Source organism: Ricinus communis, chromosome 1 (genome assembly GCF_019578655.1).
Source record: "Ricinus communis isolate WT05 ecotype wild-type chromosome 1, ASM1957865v1, whole genome shotgun sequence".
Classification (NCBI taxonomy): Eukaryota; Viridiplantae; Streptophyta; class Magnoliopsida; order Malpighiales; family Euphorbiaceae; genus Ricinus; species Ricinus communis.
In genome coordinates this window covers 4,005,788-4,025,508 of record NC_063256.1, presented here as the reverse complement: position 1 = coordinate 4,025,508, position 19,721 = coordinate 4,005,788, and the positions used below count along the sequence as shown (strand labels likewise).

The 19,721-nt window shown below is 27.9% G+C and overlaps 1 protein-coding gene and 1 non-coding gene across 2 annotated transcripts; both read left to right on the top strand.

Annotated features, from left to right (window-relative positions):
* Positions 1 to 8,001: 8,001 nt before the first annotated feature.
* Positions 8,002 to 8,074, top strand: TRNAK-UUU. The gene has a single exon. It is a non-coding gene; the product is annotated as a tRNA-Lys (tRNA).
* Positions 8,075 to 8,669: 595 nt separating this feature from the next.
* Positions 8,670 to 11,662, top strand: LOC8281866 (cyclic dof factor 1). Its single transcript, XM_048370429.1, has 2 exons — positions 8,670 to 9,086; positions 9,969 to 11,662. Exons 1-2 carry the CDS (start codon positions 8,901 to 8,903, stop codon positions 11,253 to 11,255), a joined length of 1,473 nt encoding a protein of 490 aa, XP_048226386.1. The 5' UTR covers positions 8,670 to 8,900; the 3' UTR covers positions 11,256 to 11,662.
* Positions 11,663 to 19,721: the final 8,059 nt, after the last annotated feature.

Genomic DNA, 19,721 nt, shown 5'->3' with positions numbered 1-19,721 from the left:
TAGGTTAAACAGATGTAAGACTCTCTTAAAATCATGGTCTCGTAAACATTGTCATAAAATTATATATATATATATATATATATATATATATATATTAATATATTAAGAATAAGATTTTTAAGTAATAAAATAAATTACCAAAATTTATTCTATTGAATTAGTAGGACCCGTTTGTGGTATATATCACCATCTGATATATATAAGTTAACGACGGCTAAATGCTACAGGGAGGGAGGGCCTGAATAATAGTTTTTTTTATTATTATTTTAAGGGTTTAATTGTGCCTAAAAATAGTTTAAGGACTAATCCGCTCTTTGCTCCATACTTTAAGGGCAAAATTGCACCTTTCTCCTTCAAATATTTAGCTTTTGTTATTAGTTATGGTTTGGATTTCAATCTAATTCTGGAGTCTGTATTTTATTCACCTTATTAAGTTTTAGGAGGAATTTATTTAAAAACAATTTTAATTACATTACTTATTTTTGATATTACTTAAATTTTAGTTTTACATTACATGATCATTTCATTTTTCTTTAATTAATTTCCTTAACAATTTGTGGTACAGTCTTAATGCTACCCTAATTACACTTGGTGTTTCAACTTCTTCAATATTAATAACTTAATATGTAAATTTTTAAAATTATTTGATATATTAACCTATAAATCATGCATATATATATATATATATATATATATTTAAAAATTATTCGATATATAAACCTATAAATCATGCAAATATATATATGGTGAGCAAGCATGGATTCTTGGAGAAAAAAAAAAAAAAGAATGTGAGTTGACGTGCTTTTAAATAAATAATAGTATATGCTTTATACATGTAATAAATTTTAATATATATATATATTAACATTATCAATGGTTACATTTCAGGTTTAGCTCAAGTGGCAAGAGCAATTGCTCTTGTGAGATGAAGATCTTGAGTTCAAGCTCCAACTGTGTACTATGTGTGATTTCGCTTTTATAGCGAGTGTAAGAAGATGACTATCCATGTTGTGTAGTCTACAGTCCATTGAGCCTCCTATGAATAAAAAAAAATATTATTAGTAATTTTAGTTATTATTAATCATTATAAAATCAATGTTGTTAGAAAGTTAATAGAGATAGGAGTTGTATAATGTTGACGGATCATCCAAAGCTCATTGTTGAAATCAACAAGAAACTAAACTGCCTTTATTTTCTCGTTTCTCAATCATTCCGAGTTGTCGGCCAAACCGGTGGGCAGTGTTGCAATGGAAGCTCAAATTGTGGTGAGTTGAATGTAATAATTCCAGCCGTTAAATGGCCGAATTGAAGCAGCATTTCTATATACGAGAAATTGCTAATATTGTGAAGTATAAAATGTTATAATTTTTAGAAAATAATACATATTTAAAATTCAGATTCTTTCTTCCTTTGTTCATAAAATGGTATTTGAAGAAGAGGGTATTAGAGATGTCGTGCCAATAAAGAAAATTGGCCGAGTCTAAAAAAATTTAAGCTATCCTAATTTTCTCCATTTCATTGCCATTTCCATCTTCATCAGACAGCCTAATTAATTGCTGTCACTAGCTCTGTAATCGGATCAATGACTTTCTTGACGGTATTGTCAATGACACTAATCCATTCAAAACCTTAGAATTAACTTCAACATCTGAGCTTCCATTAATCTTGCAATAGTTATTAACATTTTCTCCAGGCCTATCTCTTCTGTCACTTCGGCAGTGTGGGATCACAACCAAAACTTAGGGCTAGGCTTCCTATCATCACCATTCTTTCTATTAAAACTTTTGATTACATCTCTAGGAGCATCACCTGAGACCTTTAAAGGAAACCCAACACAACCATCAACGTCTTCAACAACATTTCTATGGTAAGTGCTGTACTCGCAATGACAATCAAAATTATCAGCCTCGAATATATCATTATCGCTTCCATAATCCTTAACTTAAGCCTAAATGCCGCACGCCATGAAATTATTTCCTTTTCGTTTTTTGGAAAAGAAAAGAAAAGAAAGGACAAAATCTTTCTCTGAGGCATATGCACTGAGAAGTAAGAAGCACTTGGCAGCTATGAATGACGGCATGTTTTGGTATGTGAATTCAATGGTGTTACCACTACACGGACCTTATCAGATTCAGTGGATTTAGTAATTGTACACAAGACTAGTTCACTTATATACTTTTCATGCTACAAATCATATCAATTGACTTAACCTGAGTGAATATTTGGAATTCTCTTTTCCTGACTCTTATCTTTTTTATTATAAACCCTTTTTTAACTGAAATTTTTTAATATTTTTTTATAAAAAATTGTAAGTCGCGAATGTGTTTTCGACGCATATGTATATCTCAATGCTCATTTGTGGTCACGAACCCTAAGGAGATCTTATCACTAGTAGTACATTTTGCAGTCAAATTTAAGCACTTTACAATATAAATATAGCGATGTTGTATGTTGCATGCATGGTCGGCCATAAAAAGAAATACATAATATAGAGATTGTGGTGCTCTAACTAATTAAGATGTTATTTATTTACATGTGTAAAAATTGGAATTCAGGAATGGAAACCCTTTTTCTCAACTTTTAAAACCCTATTGGCCAAAACCATAGAAGTCTCAACGTTTTGTTTGCATTTACCATCCTACGTTTAAGTTGTGAACTCTTTCGCGTGATAATGATATAAATAGTGATCTAACTTTACATTTAGTTTTTTTTTTTTTTAATTATAAAATTTTAATTTTTTTTTTGAATTTAACTGTAATTATATTTTAATTTAGTTTTTTTTAAATAAAAAAATTGACATCCGACATAATTACTAATAAAAAAAGATTGATTAAAAGATAAAAAAAATGTGGATGTCAATCTATGTAATTAAATGTTAATCAAAATTAAACTAAGTGAAAGGAAGAATGACCATTTATATTATCATTTTTATTTTCTCTATTTATATATTTTTTAGTGTTTTTGCAGTTGTATTCCCTTTTAATCACACTATTATGTAATATTTTTTAATTTTTTAATTATAAATAAAAGAAGTACTCAAATTTAAAATCTTGCTTAAATTTACTTACTCTTAAGTTGAGTCTATAGGTGTATGTAAGATCTTTATATTGAATTTTCTTTTCAAATTGACTTTTTTTTCTTTTGCCTTCTCTTATACTGAAAGGGATTAAATTTTTTATAAACCTTTTTAAAATTTCTCGGTAATTTTATAAAAAAATAAATATTATAACTGATAAAATAATGTGTTTCACATATATAGCTTGTGATACCCATAAATTTTTATTTTTTAATTTAAGATTATGTAATAATTATCGATCTATTCAATCGTAATTCCTTTTTTATGAAATGAGAAAATAGTAAATTAGATAAGTAATTGCCAGGACTGGCCCTGGGGCCTCCAGACAACATAAGGGTCCCAATTTTTTGTAATGTATAAGTTATAAATCTTTTTAGATGTGTTTAATAAATAAATTAATAATTTCATCAAATTTTAACTTTCTTGAAATTCTAATTAAGTTTAATATATTATTTTGGATAATAAATATTACCAATTACCAATTTCTTTGGTGACTATTATGAAAGTATCTTTTATCAACTTAAAGTTTTAATTCTTTTTATACTGTATCTAATTTAGAACTATTTGTTGATGATAATTTGAAGAAAATATATTTAAATTTTAAAAAATTTATGTAAAGAAATTACAAACGATATTTTTTGAGTGGTACTCTATTAATATAAAATCTATTTTTAATTATAAATAATCAATCAGTATTATTTTAATTAATTTATTAGTTTTATATGTCTATAATTGACTAATTTAATATCATATATATTGTTAAATTATTAATATAAAAAAATTAATTGTTATAAATTTATAAAATATTATACACTCATTATATAAATATGCACTCTTTTTGAGATACTAGATTTTAGGTAAATTATTTTAAATACATAAATAACTTAGAAAATAAATATTTCTGTAACTTCAATAATAAAAGAAAAAAAAAAGAAATTTCTCAAAATTAGAATTAATAAAATTTATTTTTATTTAATTATATCATAAGAAAAATTAAGTAATTTAGTTATACTATCAACTAAAAAAAATTATTTTATAAATTTGAATACAAAAATTTAATTAGCAATTTTACATCTTAAGAAGTAAAAAGAAGATAAATTTTAATAAATTTTTAAAAGATATTTGTATTATTAAATGGCATCAATTTAATCCTCGGACCTGATGATTGCATTAATAATTTCCGAAATATTGTATATACATTTTGTGAAATTAGTTGTGATATAGTGGTTGGTGCATGAATTATCTTGTTCTTTTGGAAAATATTGATACAATTATATTTAACTAAATTGAAGTATCCATAAAAGTAGTGCGTCTGTTTCCTTTACAAATCAATTCATCCTATATATACAGTTTCAGTTCAGTTCATGCATATTAAGAAGGTTCCAAAATGGAAGACTTTAATGTTGGCAAGGGAGAGTGGAGAGAAGGGTAATGTATTTTAAAGGGAAGGTTGGGAGGAAATCGAAGAGAAAGGAAGAAATTTTTATTTTATTTTATTGTCTTTAATTATATAAAAATTAATTAAAAATAAGAGAGAGAAATATTTATTTTTATTACAATAATAGAAATAAAAAATAATTAATTAAGTTTTAAATTTTTTATGAGTCAAAATATTTTACATTCTAAATTAAAATATAATTAATTTCAATTTTTATAAAAAAAAATGGAGAAGAATCATCCTCTTTTAATATTCTTCCACTCCTAAAAAGTCTTATTAGCTAAACACAATTAAGACTGATAAAGTTGTTTATCTATTTCTCTTTTTTTCTTTTTAAATTACCTTTCATGTAAAGATTGACAGATTTCAAAAGAGGAATTTAATAAAGTTCATAAATTTAATCAAATTTTATTATTCAGTAAGAAAAAAGATTAAATTTTAAAAAATTGAATTACTAATTTATGCTTTTATGTTTAATTCAAACATTTAAATTTTTAAAATCTACAAATCCTAAATTTTTTGGATTTTAGATAATTAATTTTAATTAAATCTAAATTCTAGGATTTTTCAATTGAAACCACCAGTATAAAAAGAGAAAAAGAAATAATACAATCTTATCTCTCATGAAATCATGACATCTGGCTGCCACCAAGAAACATATCTTTCCCCTCCACTCAAGTGAAGGACAGCCACTAAAACAGAAAGAGAGAAAAAAGAAAAGAAAAGAGAAAGATCTTTTTCTTCGTCATTTTTGCTCTTTGATCCTAGGACAACGATATGGAAATGTCGACGCCAAAACTATTGTATTTCGGACCAACCCATGATGTTTAACCCAAAAATTCTTTTAGAAATTTATTATTCCCATTATTAATACTCGTAGATAATTTTGAGAGAATATTGTGACAAATAAAATAATAAAGCAACAGCTAATACAGTAAATTAATGTTAATCTTTGAGTAAGACAGTGATATTCTTTTATATTATTCTGGTTATCTTATAATAGTTAAAATTATATTTTCTATTTTATAATTTGATAAAGACCTCTCGTTAATATTTTTATCACCACTATTAATTAAATTTAGTTTTATAATATTTTTTTTATCATTTTTGATGTGATATATAAACTATCCATTATAGTTTATTTATTATACTAGAACCCACTTGTCTAATTTTTATTAAAAAAATTAAATTTAGTGTTCGTATAAAAATAACTAACCGACATTCTTTAATTACTCTAATTTCTAATATAATTAAATTTTAGCAAATCTTAAATATTTTAAAAATACTTATATTTATCAAAATATTAAAAATTCATATAATTTAACTTTGAATTATTAGAATAAATTAGATATTATTTTTATTATTAATTTATTATTCTAGCTATTATAATTTTGATAAGAAATTTGAGGATCAAATTATATTATTTTTATCAATTTAGTTCTTTAATTGCATTGATTTTCAAAATATAAATAAAATTTTAGCAAAATAGATTAAATATATGGAATAATTTGAATATTATACCAAAAATCAGAAGGCGAATACAAATAAAACCAAACCCAGTTAATGATTGTTTAATAAAAATTCTAATATAAGAGATTTTTAATATAAAATTATAAAATAGAAAAATAAAAAAATATCATTTTTAAATACTAAGGTATAAATAGTATAATATGAAGAAACACAAATAATATATAGTAATTGCCTATTTTTTAAACTATTTGATATTTATATAATAATATTTATCAGAAGAAATTACTATATAACCTTGATTTACCATGTCATTAAAAAATTCAGTCAATAAAATTATGTCAAATAATTTTATTTTAACATATCAATTTCATTTTTAAAATTAACTAAAAATAATAAATTAATTGAAAAGGTAATAAAAGAAAGCTTAATTATGAATTAAATTTTAAATTTTATACTTTTTAATAATTTTATCCAATTATTTTTAAATTTTAAAATAAATATTCATTTTTTTAATTTATTTTCATAAATACTTTTCGATGACAATTTTTACAATTTCACAGTAAACAAATGTCGTAAGAAATTGATTGTGCTTAATAAAAGAATAATAATTATAAATCAACAGAAATAATTTATCCTAAACTTAATAATATGATCATTAAAGATATCATGTTTTATATATTTTACCTTTAAATACAATAAATTTTTTATTAACTCATTAAATTTTATGTGAGTAAATAGAATTGACTTGTTATATTATTTTTTTATTATAATATTTTAAAAATTATGATTGAAAAATATTTTTAAGAATAAATAAAAAATATAAATATTTATTTTAAAATTTTAAAATAATTAAATAAAATTGTTAAAAAATATAAAATATAAAATCTAATTAGTAATTTAGGGCATAAAAGAGCAATGAGGTATGTTGATCATGGCTCTAACTAATAACGAATTTTCCAAACTGATTAGAGGAGAGAGATGAGATGCTCGTTGAGCAGGCAACATAAGTTTGCACGTGGCGAGTTATAATTTGCTGGAGCAACTTAACGGCAGAGATGTTGTCAGATGGCCTTTTCACTTCGCTTTTTGCAGGTGGGGACGTGTAAGAATATGGTTATGAAGTGGCAGCAGGAGGCAAATTAGCTCTTTGTTTGGGGAAAATGTAAGGGAGAGAGAAAAGAAAGGAAGGGAAAAGAAAATGAGGGAAGATATTAGATAGAAGGGCTACTATATATATATATATATATATATATATATTTTTTTTTTTCTTTTCTTTGACATGGATAATGAAAATAAAAAATAATTATATAATAATATTTTAAAATTAAATTAAAATTAAATTATATTTAAAATCAAATAATAATTAATGTGAAATGAAAATAAAAATAAAAATTATATCTATTTTTCTATTTTTACTTCATTCGAGTATGATTAAATATTTTTTATATTTATATTTAATTAAAATTATAATTATTATTGAATTTAAAATTTATATACTTTAATAAAATAAAAAATTTACATATGTAAAATTAATTATAATTAAACTAAATTGTAATAAATAAATAAAATTTTTAAATAGATTTTATATTAATAAATTAATATAAAAATATTTTATAAAATCTATTAATTACTTATTAATTTATATTTTTTATTTATTCTTTTAAATAAAATAAATATCTTTTTAAATTTAAATTGTATTAAAAAATAATTAAAATGATATTTTCTTTTCATTTTTTATGACTCAATTAAGAGAAAACTAGAATATCTTTTTTACTTCATTCCTCCCACCTTTTCCACCCTCGCTTTCTCGTGCTCCCAAGGAATGGATATGTATGAGAAGAGTATTAAATGAAAGCGGGTGAGGGAGAAGACATGGTGGGTCACGCGCCCACGTGCTTACTTGGCATGTAGGGCTATATCGACAGCTTGTTTGTATCAATATCCTCTATCAAAAACTCGGCGGAGACAACTCCTCGGCCAGATATATAATTTACTCTTTCCATTAAGATGTTACCTTGCCGTCTTAGCTCAGCTGGTAGAGCGCATGGCTTTTAACCATGTGGTCGTGGGTTCGATTCCCACAGACGGCGCTCCTATTTTGTTTTTTGCAGTATCCAATCATTAATATCGCGAAAAAAAGGCTGCTCAATTTGCAAAGAGATTTAAGAGACTATAACAAAGAACCGATTTCACACATTATACATTATTTACTCTTTTTGCATTTAAACCATACCATGATATTAATATTATTCTCTTAAAATTTAAGTTAGATTCAACTGTGTTTATATACAACTTATCATCTAATTTACCCATTTGAAGTGTGACTCCATTTTCAATTTATAAGAATAGCACTGATAAAGTTCACGGAATTGGTAGAAAAGAAAGCTCAGTAAGGAGTGAGAGTCTAGACACTGTGGATATATTGACCTTTGACGATGACAACTGCAGTAACTTAAATGGTTGGTTTTTGACTTAGAAGAAGAAAAAGTAACTCAATTGAGCAAAGATCAAAAGGCAAGTAGGAAAGACTCAGGAAATGAACGAGGATTTGACGAGTAATTGAGGGGGTGGAGAGGTGACATGGCGCAGAAAAAAGGAGGGGACAGTATAGCAATAGCAATAGCAGACACTATCTTTATATGCAAGTATTGGGAATCAAACAGCACGAAAGATCTCAAACGCCACATAAACTTGTGGCTCACAATATTTCCCTCTTTGCTTATGCGGCATTCCTCTCCATTTCTTTATTTACCAAACTATGACTTCTAACTTCCCTCAGTCCTTCCCTTCCTTCATGTTTCTTCCCTCTCTCTCTCTCCCTCTCTTCTATTGCCTCCTTGATCCATCAGAAACACCACAACACAAGTTTAAGGATACCATCTCATCATCACATTAACTTTATTACAAGTAGCAGAAATGTCCGAAGCGATTAAGCTGTTTGGCAAGACCATTCCATTGCCAGCTCTTTACCACTTATCTTCTGCTAATGACCCTTGTTCACAAGCAACAGGAGATGATCTCGATGACTTCTCCGATAAAACTACTGCTTCTTTACATGAATATGACTCTGTAAAGGAACAACAAGCCCAAGATACGAATAGGGTATGTTTTCGTGTATGTTTATGGATATAAGAATGATTGAGCTTGAATTCCTCGTTGGTCATATGTGTTTTAGTATTTGCAAATTCTAAGAACAATTCATCTCTCTTTTTCTAAATATCATGGAAGTTTCTTGTCTTTCAGATTTTGGTAGCCAATTTTATATTGTTAGGTTATTTTTTTATCAACTCATTCCTAGTTTTTCTGTTGTTTCTGGTGGCTGGAATGTCTATACGTTGACCTCAAGCTAATTGGCTTCCATTTTTAAATAAACTACATTTCCTTTCCGGTATAGGAACTGGGTGAGCTGTATCTTCACTATTGCTACCCTTCCAAGTTCATTTCGTATTAGGTAATTGCTGCATAGAATTCTTTGAAGATCTCCAGCTACCAGACTTAATAAGAGATCTTGCTGTATCCCACTGTCCAGGCGATATTTCATACTAAAGAGCTCATTATGAATTTAGTTATTTTGAGTTCAGGAAATTTCGCAAGGACTGGTGAGAAGGACATTTGATCTTTTTATTATTTAGAAAAAAGAACATTTCAGTATTTCAGAATTGCTTTCTGAATAGAGTCTTCACATTATTTGACAAGTGATCCAGCAAATTAAGACTTCAATTTTACAGAATATTGATAATTTGTGGCCTATAACTTCTTGTATTTCTTTTAGGATCAGAAAAGACAAGATTTCATAACTTTCGATAGTTACTGAGATAGGTTTTGGTGTTTTCTTATGTTTGTTTGAACTACCAATTTTTCCAGCTTGGTTACTTGTCTTCTTTGATCTTTGCTATAGTCCTGTTGCATTTTAGAACAGAGATTCACATGAAACTAAATTCAAACTATATATATCTCATTGAAATTTTATTTCGAAAACTTTAGGAACCTTCAGGAAAAGAAGTCACTGATGATAAACAAGAAGTTAGCACCTCAAATCAAGAAGCTGAGGACTTAAAAGATCCAACAACAACACAATCACGAATTAATGAAAAGCCTGAAACTTCCTCAGCGAACAGAGAAACTTCACCATCCAAAGAAAGCTCTGAGAATGGAGAACAACAAAATGAGACAAGTAATAACTCGCAAGAAAAGACCTTAAAGAAACCTGACAAAATACTCCCATGCCCTCGATGTAATAGCATGGATACAAAATTCTGCTATTATAACAATTATAATGTCAATCAGCCCCGCCATTTCTGCAAGAACTGTCAAAGATACTGGACTGCTGGAGGAACCATGAGGAATGTACCTGTTGGCGCTGGACGGCGAAAAAACAAGAGCTCTTCCGCATCACATTACCGGCACATAATTGTATCAGAAGCTTTACGAACAGCACAAGGCCATGCTTTGAATGGGGTTCACAACCCTTCTTTTGGAAGTAGCAGTACTGTCCTTACCTTTGGTGCAGATTCTCCTCTTTGCGAATCTGTAGCTTCCGTGCTGAATCTTTCAGAGAAAAATGGATACCATAGACCTGAACAAAGAATTCTTGTTCCTTGTGGAAGAACAGCTGATAACGGGGACGATAGATTGAGTAGAAATTCTGTCACAGCTTCGAATGCATTAGAGAAGGGAGGTAAAAGGGTTTCGCAAGAAACAGTTACTAAAAATTATCAAGGCATTGCTCCTCAGGTACCATGCTTTCCAGGGCCACCTTGGCCTTATCCATGGAGTTCCCCATTGCCTACTCCACCTACTTTTTGCCCTTCAGGATTTCCAGTATCATTTTATCCTGCACCAGCCTATTGGGGTTGTACTGTTCCAAATCCATGGAATGTTCCTCCATGTCTATCTCCACAATCGCCTTCAGTAAATCACCGCGCAGCGGCGAGCTTGAGTCCTACGTCTCCATTAGGGAAACATTCAAGGGAAGGTAATATCCTGAAACCTGTCAATTCCGAAGAGCCTTCGGGAGAGAGCAATTGCACGGAAAGAAGTGTTTTGGCTCCAAAAGCTTTGAGGATTGATGACCCAACCGAAGCTGTAACAAGCTCAATATGGGCAACTCTTGGGATCAAGTGTGAAAAAACAAATTTGAATGGAGGACTCTTTGAAGGATTTCAGTCGAAAAATGAAAACAGAAATTACATAGCTGAGAGAAAATCTTCGGTGTTGCAAGTCAATCCGGCTGCCTTGTCGCGGTCTCTCAACTTCCATGAGAGCACCTGATGAAAGGAATTGAGATGCATGTACACTGTTGCCTCTCACACAACAACACAATGTTTTTCCCGAACAAGCAACGAATGGACCGACTTGTATCAGTTGTGGAGTATATTCCAATATAGAGGAAAACCCAAAAAAATAGGAACCTATCTTACCTTACAGGAGACCATAGCCTCTAATCGCCTTCATAGCATAATGATCAACCGGTGTTTTGCCTTGACCTTAGATGGTTTTTTTCTTTCAAGTTTTTGTGTACATATATATGTGAGAGTGTGTGACATGTACCTTGAAACAAAAGAGAATCTTGGATGTCATAAAATTCAAAAATAACTGGAAAATTTCAGTTCAATAACTTTTATGGCTCTAGGCTCTGAAAAATCTGAGTTGAATTTTTGCAGATTCTTTCACTGACACAGGCTTCAATCTTCTTTAACATATATATTTTGATCAAGGTTTTGCTTCTAGAAGACCTGTGACCTTTAAATTGTCATGATAAAGTGGCATTTCATGAACTGTTGCTCATTCTCTGAAACAAGTGTCCCAAGCATTTTACAAGTCAAAATTTTGGTATGCTTGTTGATCATATCGATGAAGGGTGAATGCATGTGTGCGTATGTGCAGGAGCACGCTAACCATTAAATGATAGTGAAATCTCTCATTCAACATTAACGCATTAGTGCGCACGAGCTTGCCAAATAGAAATTATCATGTATAACAGACTATCCCCTGTAGAAACTCTTCCTCTGGAAGATCCCAAGTCATAGTTACAAGGGATATGCAGCTTTTCCTGATGCCAGTGCAGTAAAAAGCTTCCCTAAATATTTATCCGAATACATTCTTCCACTATAAGATATATATATATATTGGACAAGGTGGAAAAATTATATGGACATGAAGGGCAGATTCAAAAGAAAGGAAAAAAGAAAAAGTTCCTGTAGGCCCTCAGACATAGAACAGATAAACTTGAATAGTTACATATGTCACTAAAGTTCAAGCATCATTCCTTATCAAACCCTAAAGAATCCAAACAGAACATGAGGAAAAAAGTTTCCTTTCTCTTACATCTTTTAGCCCACTTTCTCTTTTCACTTTCTTTAAATATATTTTCTCTTTTGCTCTTTTATATATATATATATATATATATATATATATATATATTTACGCACACAGTAGAAACCAATGAATTTTCTATGTATTTTATGCTTCAGTAATCAAGAAACCAAATTAAATCTGTTAGATATATGTGTCTGTGATCCATCAAGCAAGTGAAACATACAGATAATTCATTGTTGTTATCAATACTAGCAGGCCACAAAATTCTGCAAAAATATTAGTTGTTATGGGTCCCAAAGCATGTGATACCATCCTCCTACAGAAAAGATTAGACCACACATATAATCTTTTCACTTCTTTTTTCCATTTCTTTTTTGTGCTTTTTGCTTTTACATGGAGACAAATATTCTTGTATTTTTCCCTATTACAATTATCCTAATCTTTCTGAATTATCAAATAACAAAATCCCTCACGACAGCTTCTTTTTATAAATGAGTACCCACTTTAGCTATTCCAGCAACATTATCTGCCCAAGAGTTAAATGTTTTTATTTGCTCTGACATTTCAAGAACTCCAACTTAATATCAATTCCAACTTTGCATGATTGGAACCCTTCATACAATCTTTTATCAATCTTGTGGTTCTCCTTGGAGAACAACTTCTTGTTGTGTGTCGATTTCAATCTCTAAACTAAAGGGCAACTTTTCAATTGGCTAATTTTCTAAGTAAAAAGGAAAAGAATTAATATAATATAATATGTGGAAACCATTGATACACTATGGAGAACCCACTTAAAACAACTTTGAAATAAATGTCCTTTTTCTTGAATTTTATATGTGAGCTCATGAGCCTCATCATCTCAACATCCTAGTATTATTATTTTAGTGCAATATGTCAAAGTACCATCAATAAACTTTTGAAGTTCCCTTTTCAGAGAGGCACTGGTAATGCAAAAATGACCTCTAAAGTCAAGCTTCACCACTCCAGAAAGGGGGATGGTTTTTCCTCGTTATATTAACTTTTGGAGTGAACAATTAGCTACTGTTTTTAAGATAATAAGTGGGATATTATTATATTAACATGACTTAGAGCAGATAATGTATAAATTACCTCAAGCATTAAACAATTTCAGCATTTTTCGCTAGATGATTATTAGTGCACCTTACTGTCAGTTTGTATTGTGTTTAATGAGTGAAATTTTATGTAAAAATTACTAATTCATCTCAATATCAAAATGCTGCGACCACTTAATTATAGCTTGAGCATTATATTTTAGTCACTACGCGTACAGTTTTTTTTATCATATCATTAGGGTTGTTAGGCATTGAGATTGAAAATATATATATATATATATATATATATATATATATATATATATATATATATATATATATATATTTTAATTTTAGTTTTCAATTATTTTTATATTTTTAAAAATTATTCTTATAGAAAAACAGGTAAATTAGTGTTTTTCTCAAAAAAATAGGTTTGAATTATAAAAAAAAATAATAATAAAATAAATATAAATTCAAATTTTACTTTTTTTAACATCTAACAACAACGACTTCGAATACTCTTTAACGGTGGAAAATAAGTTTAGTTTGATAAAGAAAAAGTGATGCACAATGCAGTCAATTGGGCAATTTACTAGGTTTCCTTTGTCAATGATAGTGGGAAAGGACACAAAAAGATAATTTAAACAATAAATGAGTAGTAATTTATTAGTCATTAATAAATTCCAAGTAACTGTGAATTTCACAAAAAGTCTAAGAAAGAAATATATTATAAGCATTGCAAGTAAAATCCATCCTCATATTAAATGTAACGAAGTGAAGAACACCTTCGTAAAATTAAAAAATAAAACTACTTAAACAACTTTGGTATGATATTATTGGTTGTTCTTTTCCTATTAATGGCACCACAATTTCTTTTCTTAATTATATTTAATTTACCGATACTAAATTCATCTATACACGTCCAAATAAAAAATTAAGAAAAGTTGTATGTATATTTATATTTCTAAATTTTTTTGTTAATTAGTTAGTCACAATTTATAAAAAATTTATTAATAAAAACTTCACACACTTCAGTATATAATTTATTTTAATAAAAATTACATTTATGAGAGCATAGTACATGCTTTCCACTATGCCCTATTTGGTACGTCGTTATAATGTTATATAAGTTAATGAAAACAAATAAAAGTAAAGTGTTGCCTATTATTTTTCGGATAAAGGTTCAAATACCTGGCTCAAGTTAAGTCGGTTTAATTTCAACAAATTTTATTAAATAGATCCATAATTTATATTTAATGATCAAATAAATTTAAAATTTAAAAAATTATAAAGATGTCTATCAGATTTATTATTTAAATTAGTTAAATAAAATAAAACTTAATAATATTAATTTAAATTTAAATTTTATAGATTGTATATATTATTTTATTATGTTTTATTAAAACAATTAAAATTATTGTCTCTATTTTACTATCATTAACACCGTTGTCACAAAATTCACTAATTTTAATCAAAATTTAGATCTATTTAATTTTTATATATAAATCATGGGTCTATTTATTAAATTAGTTGAAATTAAATTTATTTGACATGAGCTACAAATTCAAAGAATATTTGATCCTTTATTCATTATTTTTCTATCATCTCCAGACTACTATTGGCAAATTATGATCACTTCTTTGTATTTTTACCATATTAATATGTTTTTATGCCTCCCATAGACTTACTCGATAAAAAAATACTTAACTTAAGTTTTAAATTTAATATAAAATATCGAACTCAATAAAGAAATATTATCAAACTAAGGTAATTTATTTTAGATTTTAGTTTAATTTTAATTTTATTGTCTAACAAAACATACTTAATAATTTTTTATTATTCTCATTTTTATTTTTTATTTTATTATTTTTCTCTATCTTTCTAACATCATGGTTGCTTAATATATAGTGTGTTTCGAGTCCCTTATTTCCTACATTAATTTTAAATCCTAAAACATATCATTCACTTCGCATTTTTGCAATGACAACATTATTTTATTTTCCTTTGCTACACAATCTTTATATGATCCACTCAATTTCTTTTCATGAAGAAAAAAAAGTTCAGATCTTTATATAAAAAAAGTTAGAACGATTAATTTTGTAAAATAAATATTCTTCCAGATGTCTCATTTTGAGTATACTAAATAAATTAGAGATTTTATAAAATTTAAAATTATATTTTATTTCTTTCAAAGAAATAATGAATTTTGATAAAATATTTAAATAATATAAAATCCTTCATAAAATATTTTAAAAGAAGTATTATATAAAGTCAGCATCTTATTTCAAATTCTATTGATAGAAGAAAAGAAGGAAGAAAAAGAAAAACATACCCACTAGTAAATGTTTTGGAATTATCATCCTATCTATGTATAATGGAAGTATTTGAAAAATAAAAATAAAAATAAAAATTGGAATTTAAATAAAAATAATATGATTGTGTGATTATTGGGCCCGAAATTTTGTATGGTTCAGAAAAGATTGGAGACGACGAAGGGGTAGTCGTATCTAATTCCTATGTCCGGTCCCCGACAAGACTAACCCAAAAGGCCCAACTGTCAGAGCTTCTAACTTTTGCTTCGTCATATACTCCCTTCTTTGTTTGGAGGACGTGAGCCAGACTTTTCCTCTCACAATTATTTTTACAAAAACAATATCAGAAATTCTCATTTATTTTATTTTCTTGTAATTCCAATTGTTTTATTGGTTAAACCATCAAAAAATAAAAACAACTGAAAGAAAATCATACCACAGTCTGAAACCGACGAGAAGCATATAGTTTAAAATTACAATTACGTAGGACTAAGAGGTTTTAAATTTTTATTATGAAATAATAATAATAATAATAATAATAATTTTACTTAAAAACAAGAAATTATATATATACACGTCTGAATTGGTGTGGAATAAGAAAAAAAAAAAAAAAAGGAAAATGCGATCACATCTTCCTGACAGAAAACTGCCATCAACTTCATAAAAAATAGGAGAAGAAAGCAAGAATGACGATGATGGTGGTCTCACTATACGGCCGGAGACCGCAAGAGAAATGCTGTATTACGTTGAAGCACCATGCATTTTCCTGGAAAATTCCATTCTTCATATTTATTTTACATGACTGGATTATTTGTATGAGAATTGCGTGTAAATGCAACAAAGAAAATGACCCGACAGACCATGTGTTAACCAAATTAAAGACTAAATTTATGAATACCACAATTTCTCAAGTAAGACTTGTAATATTTTATAGGGCTGAGCACGAATCGGTCCAATTCGGTTATTTATAAATCACCAGTACCATACCAAACCTCGGTTATTTTAAAATTGAAGGTACCAGTACCGTACCAAATATAAAAGGATCCAATACCGTATTGTATCAATTTTACGGTTCAATACAGTTCGGTTCAGTGTTATTTTCGGTTCTAAAAAAATTTAAAAAATATAATTTTAATATCATATTTAATCAAATACATTTAGAGAAAATATGATTACCAACCTAAAAAAAGTAGCATGAAAATCTAAATTAAAATTGCAATCACATTCTTGAACAACCTGTTTCGCAATTCAGTTACTTGCAAATACAATAATTCATTCAATATTCAAATACAAACCATTAAAATATATATTACTGCTAGCATAAAAATATTTTACAGACGACAATCATTAAAATAAATAAATTTACAAATTTTATGTAGCACTAAAATAAATGTCCAAAATTAGCAAAGGAATGTTATTACCTCCTCTCAAAATTAGCACTCCACATTTAATCTTGGCATAAGGGACTCACCAATCTCAAGATCTTGAATAATTTCTACAATAAAAGTAAAAGATTACATCAATAAGACTTAACAGCATCAACAATAAACAAATATATGTAAGAAGTAAAGAAATGTTACCTGACTCTATCATTTCAATATCCTCTATTGATTCTTCTAGTTGGATAGATTTATTTGAACTTCTAAGTCAATCTTGACAACAAATGAGGACCTCCGTTGTTGCAGGAAGTAAATAACTTCTATATTGTTAAAAGATGTTTTGACAATTTTTTTCTCAAGTTTTGTTTGATCATTTTCAAAAAAAAATTAAATTTATAAATATAATTTAATATATTTTTTATATTTTAATATTAATTTATAATATTTTAAAAGTTAATAAATTAATTATTTCTAAATATTTAATTTTTTAAGTTTTATTAGTATAATAATATAAAAATTATTTTTATAATATTTATTTCTTAATTTTAATATTTATATAAATTAATACTTTTAGTATAATTAATATTATTATTCTTAAAATAAAAATATTATATAATTAAAAATTAATTTATTAATAAATATAGTGTAAATAATATTATATTTATATAATAATATCTTTTTATAAATCTTACTAATTTATATAACTTTTTATTAAATTAAGTAATTTTTTAATTAACTTGTCAAAAAATTTCTAGATAATAAATAAATTTTAAATCTAGTATTATAGTATGTATACTAGATTACTAGTATCAATATACTATGTGACATATTAATATATAACTTATATTTTTTATAAAGTATAAAGTATATTATAATATTATAGTTATTTTTAATATGTATTATTTTTGTATTTCAATAGCAATTGCTTGAATTATATAAATGATAAATACAAAATAATTTTTTATAGAGTATGTGTATTATTTTTTAATATATGTATTATTTATATAATATAAATAATTATTTATAAATATATGTAAAAAATTTGGTTCTACGGTTTGATTCAGATCGATGCGGTTTTACTAAAAAACCAGTACCATACCGTAATAGTAAAAAAATTCGGATCGGTTCAATTCAATTATAAAAACTTTCGGTTTTTTTCGGTTCTGGTACTTTTCGGTACGGTTATTCGGTTCGGGCAGGAATCACCGAGATCCATGCTCAGCCCTAATATTTTCTACATGATCCACTTCCCAATTACAGTGAACAGTACTTGATTTGTACTTTGCTAGACAACAGGCCGACACTTAATTTTGGTTGGATCATACAACATTGACATACATATTTATTGTAAAGCTAACTCTTAAAAATGGTGTTCCATCTCTTAGTTTTTCGTTATGTCGTTCCAATTTTCAAAAATTGTTAATAGATTGGTTCAACGTCTTATAATTTTTATATTGTCCAACTAAAAATTAACAAACTTGACACTCTACATATTTCATTTTGAGTAAAATTTTAAATTTGAGTACCTCTCACTTTATTTATAATTAAAACTTCAGAGGTGGTCGCTGAGGTAAGGAGGTGTTTTGCTCTGTGTTCTTTTCCTTCCGATATGATGGATACTATTATCACACTGATCCCAAAAAAAATGTGCCGATGTATGTTAGTGATTTGAGGCCAATCTCTTTGTGTTGTGTGTTTTATAAAATTGTGGCTAAGGTTCTGTCCAACAGAATTAAAAATATATTGCCTGGGTTAATATCAGAGAATCAAACGCTTTTGTTCATAAGAGACTCATTACTGATAACATAATGTTGTCCTTTGAAGTGATGCATTATCTGAGTAGAAAACGACAGGGGAAGGAAGGGTATGCTGCGCTAAAGCTCGATATGAACAAAGCATATGACTGTGTTGAATGGAGGTTTCTGGAGGAAATTTTGTTGAGACTGGGTTTTGCTAACAAAGCTGTTCAGATGATTATGCCCTGTGTGACTAGTTTGAGGTATTTTATCATGCATGGAAATGAGAAGTTAGGTCCTATTTACCCCTCCAGGGGCTTAAGGCAAGGAGACCCACTTTCGCCTTATTGTTTCATTCTGTGTACGGATTGGTTGAGTAATATGCTTAATGTAAAAGCGGCTCAAGGGGTGATTAATGGTGTTCGGGTTTGCAGAAGGGCTCCGGCTATAACTCATCTTTTCTTTGCAGATGACAGTCTCCTCTTCATCAAGGCAAATATTGATGAGCTTGGCCATATAAAAGCAGTACTCGATCATTATGAACATTTTTCTGGTCAAATGGTGAACCTTGCGCAGTCGACTGTATTTTTTACTCCAAATGTCAAAGCTGAATGTAAAAGCTTACTGTTGGCTAACTTGGGTTGAAATGGGAATTGAAGGGCAATATCTAGGCTTACCATACTAATTAGGAGGAACAAGCATATGCTCTTTAATAAAATAAAAGATAAGGTTTGGCGGCGTATCCAAAGACTAAAGTGGAAAGGGCTGTCCGGAGGTGGAAGGGAGATAGTGATAAAAAAACGTCCTCCAATCAATTCCACAATACTAGTACAATGTTTTCCTTATTTCTGTAACTATTTCTAGGGACATTGAAACAATGTTGAACTCATTCTGGTGGGGCTCGAAAAGAATGGATGGGCGAAGAGGTATTTCTTGG

Coding starts and splice junctions, on each gene's coding strand:
- LOC8281866 (XM_048370429.1), top strand. CDS start 8,901: ATGTCCGAAGCGATTAAGCTGTTTGGCAAGACCATTCCATTGCCAGCT. Junction 9,087..9,968: donor AAGCCCAAGATACGAATAGG/GTATGTTTTCGT, acceptor CGAAAACTTTAG/GAACCTTCAGGAAAAGAAGT.